The sequence below is a fragment of the Eublepharis macularius genome, chromosome 15 (assembly GCF_028583425.1).
Source record: "Eublepharis macularius isolate TG4126 chromosome 15, MPM_Emac_v1.0, whole genome shotgun sequence".
NCBI lineage: Eukaryota > Metazoa > Chordata > Lepidosauria > Squamata > Eublepharidae > Eublepharis > Eublepharis macularius.
The window spans coordinates 29,860,854-29,874,722 of NC_072804.1; the positions used below are offsets into that span (position 1 = coordinate 29,860,854).

The 13,869-nt window shown below is 43.3% G+C and overlaps 1 protein-coding gene across 4 annotated transcripts; it reads left to right on the plus strand.

Annotated features, from left to right (window-relative positions):
- Positions 1-4,983: 4,983 nt before the first annotated feature.
- Positions 4,984-11,451, plus strand: STMN1 (stathmin 1). 4 transcript variants are annotated; one of them, XM_054999462.1, is made up of 5 exons: positions 4,984-5,055; positions 7,321-7,383; positions 8,199-8,371; positions 8,832-9,023; positions 9,719-11,451. In XM_054999462.1, exons 2-5 carry the CDS (start codon positions 7,371-7,373, stop codon positions 9,788-9,790), a joined length of 450 nt encoding a protein of 149 aa, XP_054855437.1. In that variant the 5' UTR covers positions 4,984-5,055; positions 7,321-7,370; the 3' UTR covers positions 9,791-11,451. The 4 variants fall into 4 exon arrangements, with proteins under 4 accessions (XP_054855437.1, XP_054855438.1, XP_054855439.1 ...); XM_054999463.1 differs by having other exon boundaries at positions 5,044-5,076; XM_054999464.1 differs by lacking the exon at positions 4,984-5,055 and adding an exon at positions 5,104-5,123.
- The last annotated feature ends 2,418 nt before the right edge of the window (positions 11,452-13,869 follow it).

Genomic DNA, 13,869 nt, shown 5'->3' on the forward strand with positions numbered 1-13,869 from the left:
TAAATTGTATGAATATGCATCAATGGCAAAATTAACTTCTTATATATATAATAAACCAAACCAAGAATTTCAGGAAAAAAATGGAAAGCTTTTTTTGAATATGTAGCTATAAACTAAGGAGAGTTAAATATAATTAATATTAAAATAGATCAATTCCTAAGTTAAATTAGTAAGCTAATATGCTGAACATAAGGTTGAATATAAAATGTAAAATATAAAATGTTGAATGTAAAGCATTTTAAGTATGAGTGGCGGTAGAGAGGAGAAATATTACGTAGCTCCACTACTCTGATTTATATTTTGTTTTATCTCGTATGTCTTGTTCACTGTTTATTGTTTAAATACAAAACTGGATTAAATATACGTTTAAATATATAACTGGATAACTGGAGAACCCCTATAAAATGACCAGTTTTTTGTTGCTGTGCAGAAGGGCCTACTATTAGTGTGCATGCATACAATACCACACTCTCACTGTTCCTGGCACTGGAGGAAATGCGGGACAGTGAAAGGAAGTCACTCAGAGACTGAAAAGATTCTTTAATTTAGCGCAGGCATGTTCAGAGACCGGCTGCTCCCTTTCAATCATGGAAGTCTGTGATATAATCATGGAAGTCTGTCATGTGACTTCTTATCATGTGCTCGGAGCTCACCTTTGAGGTTAAAGGTGGATCCCAAACTGGGAAATGTTGAAGTCCACTATATAGGTTTTCAATCACTCCTTTGTTTTTGTCCTCTGAGGAGTTCAAGACTGTGACTGATGGGCCCTCCCTTCCTCCATTTTGCCCTCACAACAACCTTGCGAGGTAGGTTAGACTGAGAGAGCGTGGTCACTCAGGGAGTTTAGTTTAGGGTTGCCAACCTCCAGGTAGTGGCTGGAGATCTCCCGGAATTACAACTGGTCTCCAGGCCACAGAGTTCAGTTCACCTGGAGAAAATGGCTACTTTGGGGGGTGCACTCTATGGAATTATGCCATGCCAAGGTCCTTTCCCTAGCCAAGCCCCACTTTCTCCAGGTTTCACCCCCAAGATCTCCAGGAATTTCCCAACTTGGAGCTGGCAACCCTAGTTTCGTTGCTGAGTTGAGATTTGAATGCTGGTCTCTAGGCTCTTCTCCAAACATAGTATGTAAACAATGAGGATTCTCTCGAGATCATTACTGCTCTCTCAAATACTAGTCCTCATTGGTGGGGGGCGGGTCAAGCAGATGGAGGTCACATCAGGAATACTACAGAGTTGGTTTGGTTGTAAACAGCTGCTTGAAAAATGGCTCTTGCAGATTATTCTGTCTGCGAAATCTAAGAGAGTGTTTGGCTGCTGGGTGCTGTTTCCATGGAAACAGGCATCCAATTGGGAAGAGAGAGAGAATGCAAAAAACAGCACAAGCCCTTTAAAGTAATATGTGTTTTGAAGATTCTATTGTTCCTTGTCACAATATTACCCTCCTTTAATATAGGTATGTGTGTGGAGAATTCGTTATTTGGAAGAGAATACATCGGGAACCTCTTGAGAAGCAGAGACCATGGATAACAGAACAGCATAAACTCTGAAATGAAGGGCTGGCTTCCCTAACGCAACGGAGCTGCTCTTCTATGATCGTTTGTCCCAGAGATCTGCATTGATTTCTGCTATATTTTAAAATAAAACAAAAAACTAACGGTAATTCATTACAAGGAGAAAAATCTATCAAGATGTGGGCATCATACATGACAGAGAGAGCGCAAAAAGGGGGAGAGGGAGCAGAATTACTCAAACGCAGCCAGTTCATTCAAAGTTCATTTGTGAGCAAAACCACTTCCAACCCTGATCTACAACTGTCATAAAATCCCAGACAGGCCCCAAATGGCTTAAACCGAAGATTCTGATTTATGCGGATGGGAGCATCCAGCACAAATCCTGATAAATGGGATGCTGTTGATGTAGGGGGTACTCAGCGTCTAGCTTATCACCCTTGGAATGCTTGGCAATTTTGACCAAGCCTGAGGTATGATTTATTTACTTAGCACATTTTTATCTCACTTTCCCCCCCAAGGACCTCAAGATGGTATACATCAGTTTCCTGTCCTCTATTTTACTCTCACAACAACCCCATGAGGTAGGCTAAGTTTAAGAGAGAGTGATGGCCCAACATCACCCAGCAAGCTTCCTGTCACAATGAGGATTTGAACCTGGGTCTTCCAGATCTTAGTCCAACACTTTAACCACTACATCAAACTGGATTTCCAGTTGCAAGGTAGCTGTGGGGATTCATTCACTACCATCATGATACTGGGAGCAAATGAAACACGTCCAACTGTGGCGCTTGCTGGAAAGAAGTGGCAATTCAATCAGACAGTCCTAAAAAGATGGGGAACAAATCTTGTCCAGATTTACACAGCGTGGGGCTGGGTTGTTTGCTATACTTTACAAGTACCACACCTCAGTAAAATGATCTATTCCAAAGGACATCACAAAATGGAGATGTTTTAAACCAAGCAATGCACAAAATAAGCACAATAGAAAAAGGAAGTCAGAGACTCCAATGGTGGGATGAAAGAGATGGGCTCCTTGGGAACAAGGAAGATGAGGCATCTGGATCACAAGCTAGCTACTTAGCTTGGGTTTGCCAATGGGACTGCACTTTCTTACCCCCCCCCCATGTAATTCTAAGGGATATTTTTGCGCTGATCATGGAATTCTGTCTCCTCTAGTTACCCTTTCAGTACAACATGAAATGATGCTTAGTCCCTGCCTCTAAATCCAGAACAATCACTGCTTCATTAGATTGCAAAAATAAATTATCCTATTTTTTTTAAAAAATAACAGTTTGAACATAATACAACCCAAAGCGAAGTACTTTTGGCTCACGTTTCAGTACAAGAGATGAGTGGCCTGATCCTTTTGTGTACACAGAAGTAAACCCCACTAAGTTCAATGAGATTTACTCCTGATATGTGCGGAATCATAGCCTTAAATCACAAGGAAAGCACCTCCCACTGAAGTTAGAGGGGCTTAAAGGGGCTTCATTTTGGCAGAATTGTGTCCTTTATCTGTGCTGGTTATAAAGAAATCTGTTAACTAATACAAAAATATTTGCTTGGAATTGGTATTTCTATGGAGTATTTTGTGTGTGAGTGTGAGTGTGAAGCAGTGATTTTGCTCTTTGATGTGTAGATTTTGTTCTTACAAAAGTTACACATGGTAATTCATAGTAACCCATCTGAGCGGCTTTCAGTGCCTAATTACTCTTTTTACAGCATCTTCCACCAAAGCATCTGCCAGCATTTTACAAACATCAGCAAATGAATTCTAACCTCATCCCTTTGAATAAGCCATGATTTATACCTTCTAGCAGGGAAAGGTGCTGATCGAAGGGAGGCCTATATGGGAGAAGACCTCCTGGGTGTGATGAAGCTTCATCTCCCATTGTTGCAAACATGTGGTGCAGACAGACATTAGCTGAAACATAATGAGGCAGAGGTTCCCCAGAGAACACCATTCATACATGCAGACAAATCGCACAAGGGAAGTGCAGCGATGCTTTAGCATCAAGTGGGAAAACACCCAGTGTGGTGTTCACGTGGAGTGAAAAAGCCAACAAAAGTCATTTCTAAATCGAATGCAGACATCAAGGCTTGTTTCTGTGACAACTCTGAACCAGTTTCCAGCCTCTTTTACTGCCATGGCTCCCACCCACAGAGAGATCTTTGGGAATTGTAGTTCTGTATAGGAGAGCACCGATCTCTGACAGATGTGACGGCTAGGACTATTAAACTTGTTTTTCAATCTAGTTTAAATGTATCAGGTAGATACGCCCTACAGTTTCCAGGGGAACAGGAAAGAATATTTAGCCAGAAGTTGAATCCTGTTAGCACAAACAGCCACAAGCCCAACTGTCTCTCAAAGACTAACATGTTGATAATCAGCTTTTTGCAACTTACATCTGACAAAGCAGACCTGTCGTTCACAAAAGCCGATGGTGCAGGAAACATAAGGTGCCATGGGATGCTTGTTAGGTTTTGCCATTGAGCTAGTTTTTAAAGCCTGTGACACAAACCCCATATTAGAATGTATTCTTTATATTATTGATTTATGTTAGAAAGTCAAACCACTGTAGGCTTTATATCTAAATCAAAGTCTGCATCTACTGTTCAAACACCTTAAAGATTTAGCTTCCCCTAGCATCTGATCCTGTAAACTGGAAATGTCCCATTTTTGCATACAAGGCAGATACTCTGTCAGGAAGCTCCAGACCACCCACCCCGCCCCCATACCCATTTAAGCTCAGGAAGGGTTATACAGAATTCTGCCATTCCAATTAGTCAACAGCAAAATGGTTTGTTCCCCCCTTTTAAAGATGTGCAGCCAGCCCCTTGCTCAGAAGGAAATAAATCCCTGCAAAGCTATAATTCCATGCCTGTGGTCTTGGGCGTGCCACTAAATACAAGACAATACCATATATAGGGATGGGGTGTCAACTCCATAGGGGTCTCACTCTCAGGTCTTAAAAAGATACAACTTTGGTCTTAAAAAGATGATGTTACGTTGGAAACAGAACTCAGCGGCACGTCTGAGTAAACTTGCTTACCACGGGGCTATGTACTCGTGGGGGAGGGGGGAGTCGCATTCTCCACAAGTGGCAGAGAAGCGACCAAGACCTCAGGGAAACAAAAGGGCTCTCGAGTCGTGATGCTCCCTGCAAAAAGCACTACGAGCCCAGAGAAGAGCAATGAATGATGCCCATAAAGGCTTCTTTAGGAGACACTTGACCTCTGCCCCACAGACCCCCTTCTCCAGGCTGCACTCCGCCCATAAACACCCCATCCATTCCCCTTTGTTGCGCTATTATTCCATCCGAACTACATTTCCCATCATGCCTAAAGAGCGAGGACCAAAGAAGGGGGGGGGGGTCCCCTCTCCCTCATTTCACTCCCCGCTGCGCGGCACGTGCCGCCTTTTCTCGGCCAAGAGTGGGCGTGGCCGGGGTGGGTCACGTGCCTTTGTTTGGCGCTTTTGTACAGCGGGCAGGGCGGTTGTCGCGGAGTCTGTGTGTGGTTGTAGCAGTGACAGGAGCAGGTGGGTCTGCGGAGCGTGCGAGTGAGGAAAACAAACGAAGGGAGCCTCTTTCATTCTCGCGCCTGGAGGTTACTACGGGAGAGGCGTTAGTAAAGGAGGGAGCGGGTGGGCATAGGTGACGGGTGGGCGGTTGAGGGGCTGCGAGACGGGGGTGGAGGCGAGGGGCTGTCTCTGCTTTGTCTGGGCTCGGGGAGCGGAGCGGGTTCTGAGCAGGCGGGGAACAAAGAGGTGGGGAGCGAACGCGGCTATTGTTCTCTCGGACGGCTGAAGCGAGCGGGCGGTGTCCTGTCTGGGCACGGCGTCTCCCGCTCGCCCCTTCCTCCCGAGCTGGGCGTTTCTCTTTTTCACTTTTCTTCCTCGCTTGCCCTCTCGCTGTTCTTCTTTTGCCTTCTCCTTGACAGGAGCAGCCCCTCAGCCATTGTTCGCGGGGAAGGGGCGGTGCCGCCGCTTTGAGGCGCGTGTGCCGAGGCGCGGGGATTAGAGGGGCGGGAGGTTCTGCTGCTCCAGGAGGGGATTAACCAGCGTTTCTCGGGGAGGGGTGGGGGGAGAGTCGGTCTTTTTTTCCCCAAGGGGGGCGGAAAGGGAGCCGCGTGGAGGAGCAGCCACGAGCGGGCGCTGAGGCGTTTTTTGTTGTTGCCGCCGGCCCGCAGCACTTCTTTCGGCGCGGAGAAGAAGCGTGGCTGCGGGGAAAAGAGGGGGAAAGGCGGCGGCGGCGGCAGGGCCCGCCGAGCAGCAGGTGCCCGGATGTTACCGTTAGCCCAGCCCTCCCCCCTCTCCCCCCCTCTCTCGGGGCCGAAGCGCGCGCGCGCTCTTCAGCCGTTTGAATTCGGTGCGGTTCTAGAATGGCGCGTGTAGTGGGCGGGGCTTCGGGGTGGGCGGGGCTCTCCCCACCCACTTTGGGCGTTTTTGCTGGTCGTCTAACCGCTCGGCTCCACCCACAGGTTTTGTCGTGTATTGTGTCTAATGGGGCGCGTTTGTCCCCCCTCCCATGGGCGCCGCTCCCTCGCTTGCGCTCTGTCTGCGTCGGCCCCCGCCCCTTCCACCTATTGTCTGTTCTCCGCCCAAAGGTTTGCTTACAGACCTAATGTGCAGAGTGCCTTTTTATTTTAACGGTTTGGGTAAAAAGTCACTTGTTCTTGGCGTCACAAAGAAGCAGACCTCAGGTTTAAACCCCCTTTTTTTAAAAGGTCGTTTTGGTGTCTTCTGTCGTTGCTGGTTTGGCTGTAGAATCTTCAGTCTTGAGAGAGCCATCCTTTGTGCTTGCAGCTTCCACCGAGGTAGTTGAGAACAATAGCGTTTGCCGCGGTTTTAAGCAGGGCTGATCAAAGGGGGAATATGTCTTCCTCTAAAGCTTCGGGGAGTGGTGGTCAGTGAACCTGTAAGCATCTGAAATAATTATTCATAGGTTCCGATTACTATTAATAAGAAAGGGACAGAGACCATCTGCCTAGAGGTTTAGCCATTTACAGTTGTGTTTCAAGCTCTCGTGTGCCAGTGTCTTAATTTTAGGTGCTGCCTTTTGTGTCTAGTAGGAGGAAAATGTAAGCTAGGTGCCCAGTCAACCAACGCCTGAGGGGTTTTTGCCAACTCTAGTTGCTTTTGTTTGAATAGCTTGCAGGACAACCCTGTTATTTTCCTTCGGAATTACTTGTGATTTTTCTTAGGTTCCTGCTGTGTGCTTAAAGTATGAGCATAGAATGGTTGCCATGTTGGTCCTGAAAACCAGTCTATTGTCTGATGTATAGTTTCTCAAACCGTGTGTCATTTCAACAGCGTGATTATCCCTTTTCCTATTTCATTTTGTTTGGGCACAAGATACTACGTCACACTGCACAACAAAAATCAGTTGTTTGTGGAATCAAGGGTACAGATGCAGTCATTTCTTAAAGCCTAAGCATTTAGTTACGTTCTGCTTAACAATGACGTACATCTTTGAACCTGCCTTTAAAATTAGGGCTGGAATGGAAATTAGGTCATAACTTAATCCAAGGTAAACTCAGTTTGTAGTATATTTGCTGCTGCTTGAAGGTACTCTGCTTTACGCACATCTTCCAAAGTTAAAAGGCATAGGGCAAGAAACTGAGTATATTGAGAGCATTCTGAAAGTATGTCAGCTTGAGTGGCTTTAATAGCCTGACATTTAAAATGGGGTTGGCTTCTTGGTGCATCTTGACATGTGTAAAGAAAATACTAGGAACAAGGTTTAGTACTGTTACTTAACATATTGCTTTCATTTATCTAATATTGTATTTCAATTTTCTTAAGGCCCTGTTTACTGGAGTCTCTGTTCCACGTTCTTTTGAAGTCCCTTCGACATGGCATCTTCTGGTAAGTATTATCATCTGTCGTCTACTGATAATGATACACTGGTCATAAAAGTGCTTGTGCAAACTTGTTGGATCTATTGTTGACTAATGATGGGAGTTTTGTGTATATATCGAGTCTTATTGAGGAGTCAGTGCTTTGGGATTGTTTTTTAAAGATTTAGTTAAAAAGCATTTAATGTATAGAAGAGTGCCTGTCTGTTCTTTATCAATCCATGGGAAAATTCAGGTGAGTTCTAGGCTTCACTTATACAAAGCTTCTCTGCTGATTAAATTATACTGCTTGTTTGATGTAGAATAGATGCTTAAATCTGCAGTTGTCCTGTGACAACTGGGAAGTTACTTATGCTTTTTTTCCAAAAAGTAACTGTTATGAAACTAAAGTAGAATTTCCATAGAAAATAACTTTGAGAAAAATGGAAACATAAGCAATACTTTCCTATCAAATCTAAACCTAGTTTACTACTTCTATATACGGTACATTCAAATGTTGATAAGTTTATCCCATGATATACAGGAAGTATTGTCTTTCCAATGTTGAAGTATAAGTCTTTTAGCAACTGTAAGAGTACGGAGGGTCCATTTCCATTGACCATCGGTTATATTCCAAGAGAGGCAAGTAGTATAACAGTCTATTAACATCCTCAAAAATAAGTGAGTTTCTTAACACAAAATTAATGACTAATAACTTCTTCCCAAAAAGGCTGAATGACTAAACATGTCCAGAGCATATGCTTAAGATATACATTTAATCACAACTGGTTTTGTTAGCATAATGGAGCTTGGAATGGTAACTGTTTGTGAAAACTTCTGTTTTAGACATGCAGGTGAAAGAACTGGAAAAACGTGCTTCTGGCCAGGCGTTTGAATTGATACTGGGTCCTCCTCCTAAAGAAGCAGTTCCGGAGTTTCCCTTGTCTCCTCCAAAGAAGAAAGATCTCTCACTGGAAGAAATTCAAAGGAAGCTAGAAGCTGCAGAGGAAAGGCGCAAGGTGAATGTAGATTCTTAATGCTTGTTGGTATTTACCTGTATCAACTTAAAATTGGAGCCAATTAAGAACTAAACATGAGTTTCTGAGCAGTGTTATCACACAAATACCTCAAGTTGTTTGTTTTGTCATAGTTGTCAAATACTGGAGCATTGACTTTATATTACAAATAAAATTGCAGCAGTCCCCCCTGAATTTTTCAGATTTGTTAGGCATGTTCAGAGAAAAACAGAACAAGAGTCCCAAATTATTTTCAAGAACACTAGAAAAGGCTTAAAATAATGGAGGAAGTATTTATCATAATATAAGGAAACTTTTCTAGAGTAAATTATCTGCCCTGGTTGGCACAAGCTTGGCTATTAGTAGGCTGACGCCGTGATTCAGATCCATCCTTAATACTGCCAACCACTGTAATTACATACAGACTTCTCTCAACTAAACATGGAATGGATCTATGTTCTAGTCCCATGAAGCTGAAGTATTGAAACAACTGGCTGAGAAACGAGAGCATGAAAAAGAGGTGCTTCAAAAAGCAATTGAAGAGAATAACAACTTCAGCAAAATGGCAGAGGAGAAGCTGACTCACAAAATGGAAGCTAACAAAGAGAACAGAGAAGCACAAATGGCTGCTAAACTGGAGCGCTTGAGAGAGAAAGTAAGTCCAGAGTTCAAGCATCCCATAAAAAGTACGGGATGAACTTCGATCACTAGTAATATTTCAATTTGACAACTGGGCAAAGTATGCTATCAAACACGTGCGTAGAATTGTTAAAAGAACTAGGGCAAAAACTGATAAGCCAATCTCTCTAGAGGGAGAACATACTAATTGTGAGAACCCATGAAGCTACTTTATGAGTTAGACCCTTGGTCTGCCAAAAGCGCTGTTGCCTGGTTTGGCTGGTGGTAGCTCTCCCAGGTTTTAAAGGGAAAATTTTTCACATGACCTCATACCTCATCCTGTTAACTGGCGATGCTAGGGATTGAGCCTCAGGTATTCCGTCACTGAGCCATGCCCCCTCCCCCACATTAATACCTTAATCTGCAGTCTCCTAAATCAAGACAGGTCCTCATTTTGGTGCTTACTGATGTGGTGGCATCTCTAAACTGGTTGGTGCATAGCAGACTAACATTGGCTACCTAGGGTGAAAATTTGGCCTCCAAACATGAGAGCAATTCTGCTTGGATGCACAGCTATTAAAGACTTCAGGACATAAAGTGCATTTGCAGTTGTGTGACACCAATCCTGTAAATGTAACCAGCAAAATCTAGTTTTGGTGGGACTAAGACTTTTACTTGAATTGCTTTCTGTTGTAACCAGCTGAACTTGCTGTCTTAACTTTGCTCCACCAGGACAAGCATATTGAAGAAGTACGGAAGAACAAAGAAGGAGGCAAAGAACAGGGTGAGAATGAAAGTGACTGACTTCATCCTGGAACCTGACTTTCTCCCCTTTGTTGAAATATCCAAAGACTGTATTGGCCAGTGTTTTTGTTAAGTTTCTAGAGAACTGATGTAGAACTGTATAGTTAGATCCAACTGTACATTTGCTTTGGGGAACAAGAGGGGAGCCCTTTCATGTTCACTCTTTTTCTAAACTGTTGTCTTTCCAGTGTAGCTATCTTGTTGCATTTCTTCTATTCCAGTGCATTTTGTTCCTGGATTGATGGCTAGTGCTGTATTCAGCCGACATACTTGTGAACGGAATATGTAGTGTAATGTTCATGCTGAATCTGTTACACTTCAGAATCTGTCAGTCTTAAAACATTTCTGTAACCAAGTGACTTAAATAAAGCTGCACAGTGCTGTTATCACAGGTGACTGTTTCCGAGACTAGCATGACACATACTAAATATGCAACTCAAGCATAGCTATGGGTAGAATGTATTGATGCAATATTGGAATGAAATGCCTGCAAACAAAATTCCATGTATAGTGGCTAGTAATACTCCACTGTAGCTTTTTTTGTCCCCCTGGAGTTGTGCCTATTGTTCCAATTCTACAATAAGAGCTTTGTCTTACACCTCAGCAGTTGTCAGCTGCTGTTTTGCTGAAACCATTCAGAACCACCTCCCTCCATAGATATGCTTGAAATTCCAACAAATAACCCCTTGTTAACATGCAACTGATCTGACCTTGAAAGCATTTGCTTGTTCACTTGCAGTTTCATGTAGAATGTTAAGGTTGTCCATCTTACTGTAAGCTCCAAGTTAATAGAAGTAGTACCCTAGTATCAAGTGTGGGACAAAAATAGGTTTAGGTAAAAGAGAGAGCAGGCTTGCATACTCCATTACTGCTAGAGACTGTTACAGCAGCTAAATCAATATTGCAGTTCAGTTTATTTACTAAAGTAATTAGCACTACCCTAATAACTGCATTGTAGGGTTTTCTGGCAGATCTTCCTAATTCTGTCTCCCCCAACTTTTAAGATTTTCTGCATATGTGTAGTTCTTTGATTGTTTTACAGTTCCTTTGTAAAATAAATAGGCTTAGGTTTTCCACCTTACTTGGTGAGGATGGTGTTCTAATTGGAGGGAATGAGTATGGAGGGAAATGATGTCAAAGCAATTTTATGTGGGATGGAAGAAGCCAGTATTGTTTGGTAGCTAAATACCTCCACCATGTGGCTTAAAGGGGGAGTTACACTATATCATCCAGAATGCATCATTTCAAATACTCACATGTTGAAAATAAGACAGACTTAATATTGAACTTTGACCTATGAAGTTATGGCTAACAGCTTCAGAAATCATAGAAGTAGTCTAAAATCTCTTATGGAGCAGGCTGTTCTTAATTCAGTTTGGAAGATGACTGACAACTGTGATTGTAATAACTTTTTTTGATATGAGGGGTACTTTAACTTGAGAGCTTCCCAACCCTCCCACTGTTGCAATGTTTGTTAAAATAGTATGACTGGTGCTAGATTCTTTCAGTTTTTTGGTAGTACAAATGTGAAACTACTTCCTGTGCATGGCTGTGTATGCTTGATCTTGTTCATTACATCAGCGTATTAAAAATACAACAATATCTATCCATCTCTGTAACTGAGACTGAGTTAGCCAACAATAAATACACTTAAAATGAAATTGTTCTTTTTTCCTTGCTGACTTTAGCAAGTGTTACCACTGGAAACATCTGGAAATACTGAAAATGAAGGAGGTAGTTTGCAGAACACACCTTTTAAGTAATATAGTCAGCTGAGAAGTGGGTGACTCACATTAAAATCCTCTACTCATGGGGACACAATGTACCTTTCCTTGTTCATGAATATTTCCTGTAATTAGAAATAGCTGTCTCTTCTTTTGTGCCTTAATTAGATATGAAGTAATACTTTGAAATATTTGTTCTGTTAATCTTTTCTGGTACTAAGGTGACTGTTTGAACACTTTTTGCTGTCAACGGCAACCCCATAGGATGTTCAGAGGTGGTTTGCCATTGCCTGCCTTTGTGTAGCAACCCTGGTTTTCCTTGGTTGTCTCCCATCCACGTACTAACCAGGGTGTCATGACCCTGCTTACCTTCTGAGATATGGCTAGACTGAGCTATCCAGATCAGGATGTTTAGACTACTAAGTTGTAACAACTCTAAAACCTAGTTTTACCAGTTCGTTGCTAATAATAACACCTTAGTCTCACTCATACCTGGAACAATGGATCAAATGATACTCTACAGAGAGGCTCTCCGGGAATGGGAGGCAGGAAGGAAGATATTACTATGAAAAGTACCATTTTTTCTGGAGTTTTGAGACCTTGTGAATACTTGGATTACACGCTATAACTCCATGTAGCGGTTTAATAATTTTAAAAATGTAACTTGCTCACTTTTCATGAGAACTGTTGGTTCTTGAAGTTAAAAGCTCTCTACCACATCACATAATCTCTGTATATTAATTCCTTGAGATTTTAAAACAAAACTAAGGACTCATTACCAGAGTTTAGTGCATACTGTGTTCAAGCCGTCAGTCACAGCACCTGAGTTTGTTTACTACATAATATTGTGGAAGAAGTTTAGATGAGTCATAGACTGCAGGGATCAATATTTGGTTATAAGTGTTTTCAGCTGATACATACGAAGGTATGGGACAGTTCCACTAAGATTTATTTTCTTTCTAATGGGATCATAAACAAAGCTGTTTATGATCTCCATTTTATCCTCACAATGACCCTGTGAGCTAGATAAGGCTCAGGGTCACCCAGCAAGCTTCCATAGTAAGAGTTGGGGTTTGTACCCGGATTTTAGTCTAAAACTTTTAATCTTTGCACCATGGGGCCTCTGTCAGCCTAAAGTCTATAGTAGTTCACAGTTGCTGTGAGTTTGTGTGAGCTTGGAGCTGAAAAATTCTTCTGAAGCTACCCAAGCATGTGTATGCTCGTAAGAGCTTGCATGTATGAAAAAAGTCAAACCAGTTGAGTGCCTCCTAAGTTTTACACTGAAGGACTGTATGTATTTCCCAGTGGGAAATACATAATTCTGTAGTGGGGAAAAGGGTTATCCCCCCCTCCACACACACACACACACACATGAAGGCTGCTATAAGCCTTTTGTCACTGTCCTGCTTAGTACTGTGCTAGGGATGCAAGTTCTCAAAATCTAAGGAGTAGCACCATCCTTAAACATAAAAGGGAAACCGTGTTCCCAACGACTCACAGCTTACCCCTGCCCAGGCATAGTATGCAGGGATAAGTACTTAGTCGGCCGGCAACAGTTTACCTTCCTGCAACGTTAGGGCTTCCAGAGGCCCGGGAAGTCCCAGCAAGTGCAGGCAAGCCAAGCCTAGCTCGCTTGTCCCGCCCACTCCAAAGCTGTGATTGTGGGGGGCCTCGAGGTGGGTATGCCGCCCTGTCCTCCCCCCCCTTGCCCCAGATCGGGGTGCTGGCGAGGAGGCAATGCCTAGCCAGGCCGCTGTGCCCTCCCACCCCAGATTGGGCATTGGGGAGGGGGTGATGCCCAGCTAGGCTGCCCTGGCCTCTTACCCCAGATAGGGGCACTGGGGAGGAGGCAATGGCCGGGCCAGCCCCCCTGCCCTTTCTAGAGCCTGTTGTATTTTTTGCTACAATGGACTTTGCTGCTAGTTTGAGAGAAGACCACAATTTCAGATTTGAAGAACTCGTGTTTTTAATGCCCTGATCTTCATTGGGGCATGCTCTTTATGTAAAATGGAGATGCGACTGGGTTAGGATAGGCCGGCAGTGTTGTTAGCTAATCAGCTCCCTGAAGCTTTGGGTGGAGGGGGGCCGAAGCAGTTTGTGGCATTTGTGTGAGTCCAGTTAATGAAAGGGCACATGGTCAGATAGTCTAGTTGTCAATCTGATTTTGATCCTGCTGCTGGTCATACCACTGCTGTATAATCTCACAAGTGTGTAAAATGCCATGAAGAATTTTCAGGCAGGGATGCACATTTGTCCTGTACAAAGCCTCTTGATATTTGTGCATGGAAATGGCTGCAGTGTTGGCTACTGTTCTAGTATGTTGCAGCTCCTCCCTGAACTAATGTTGGTTTGGGA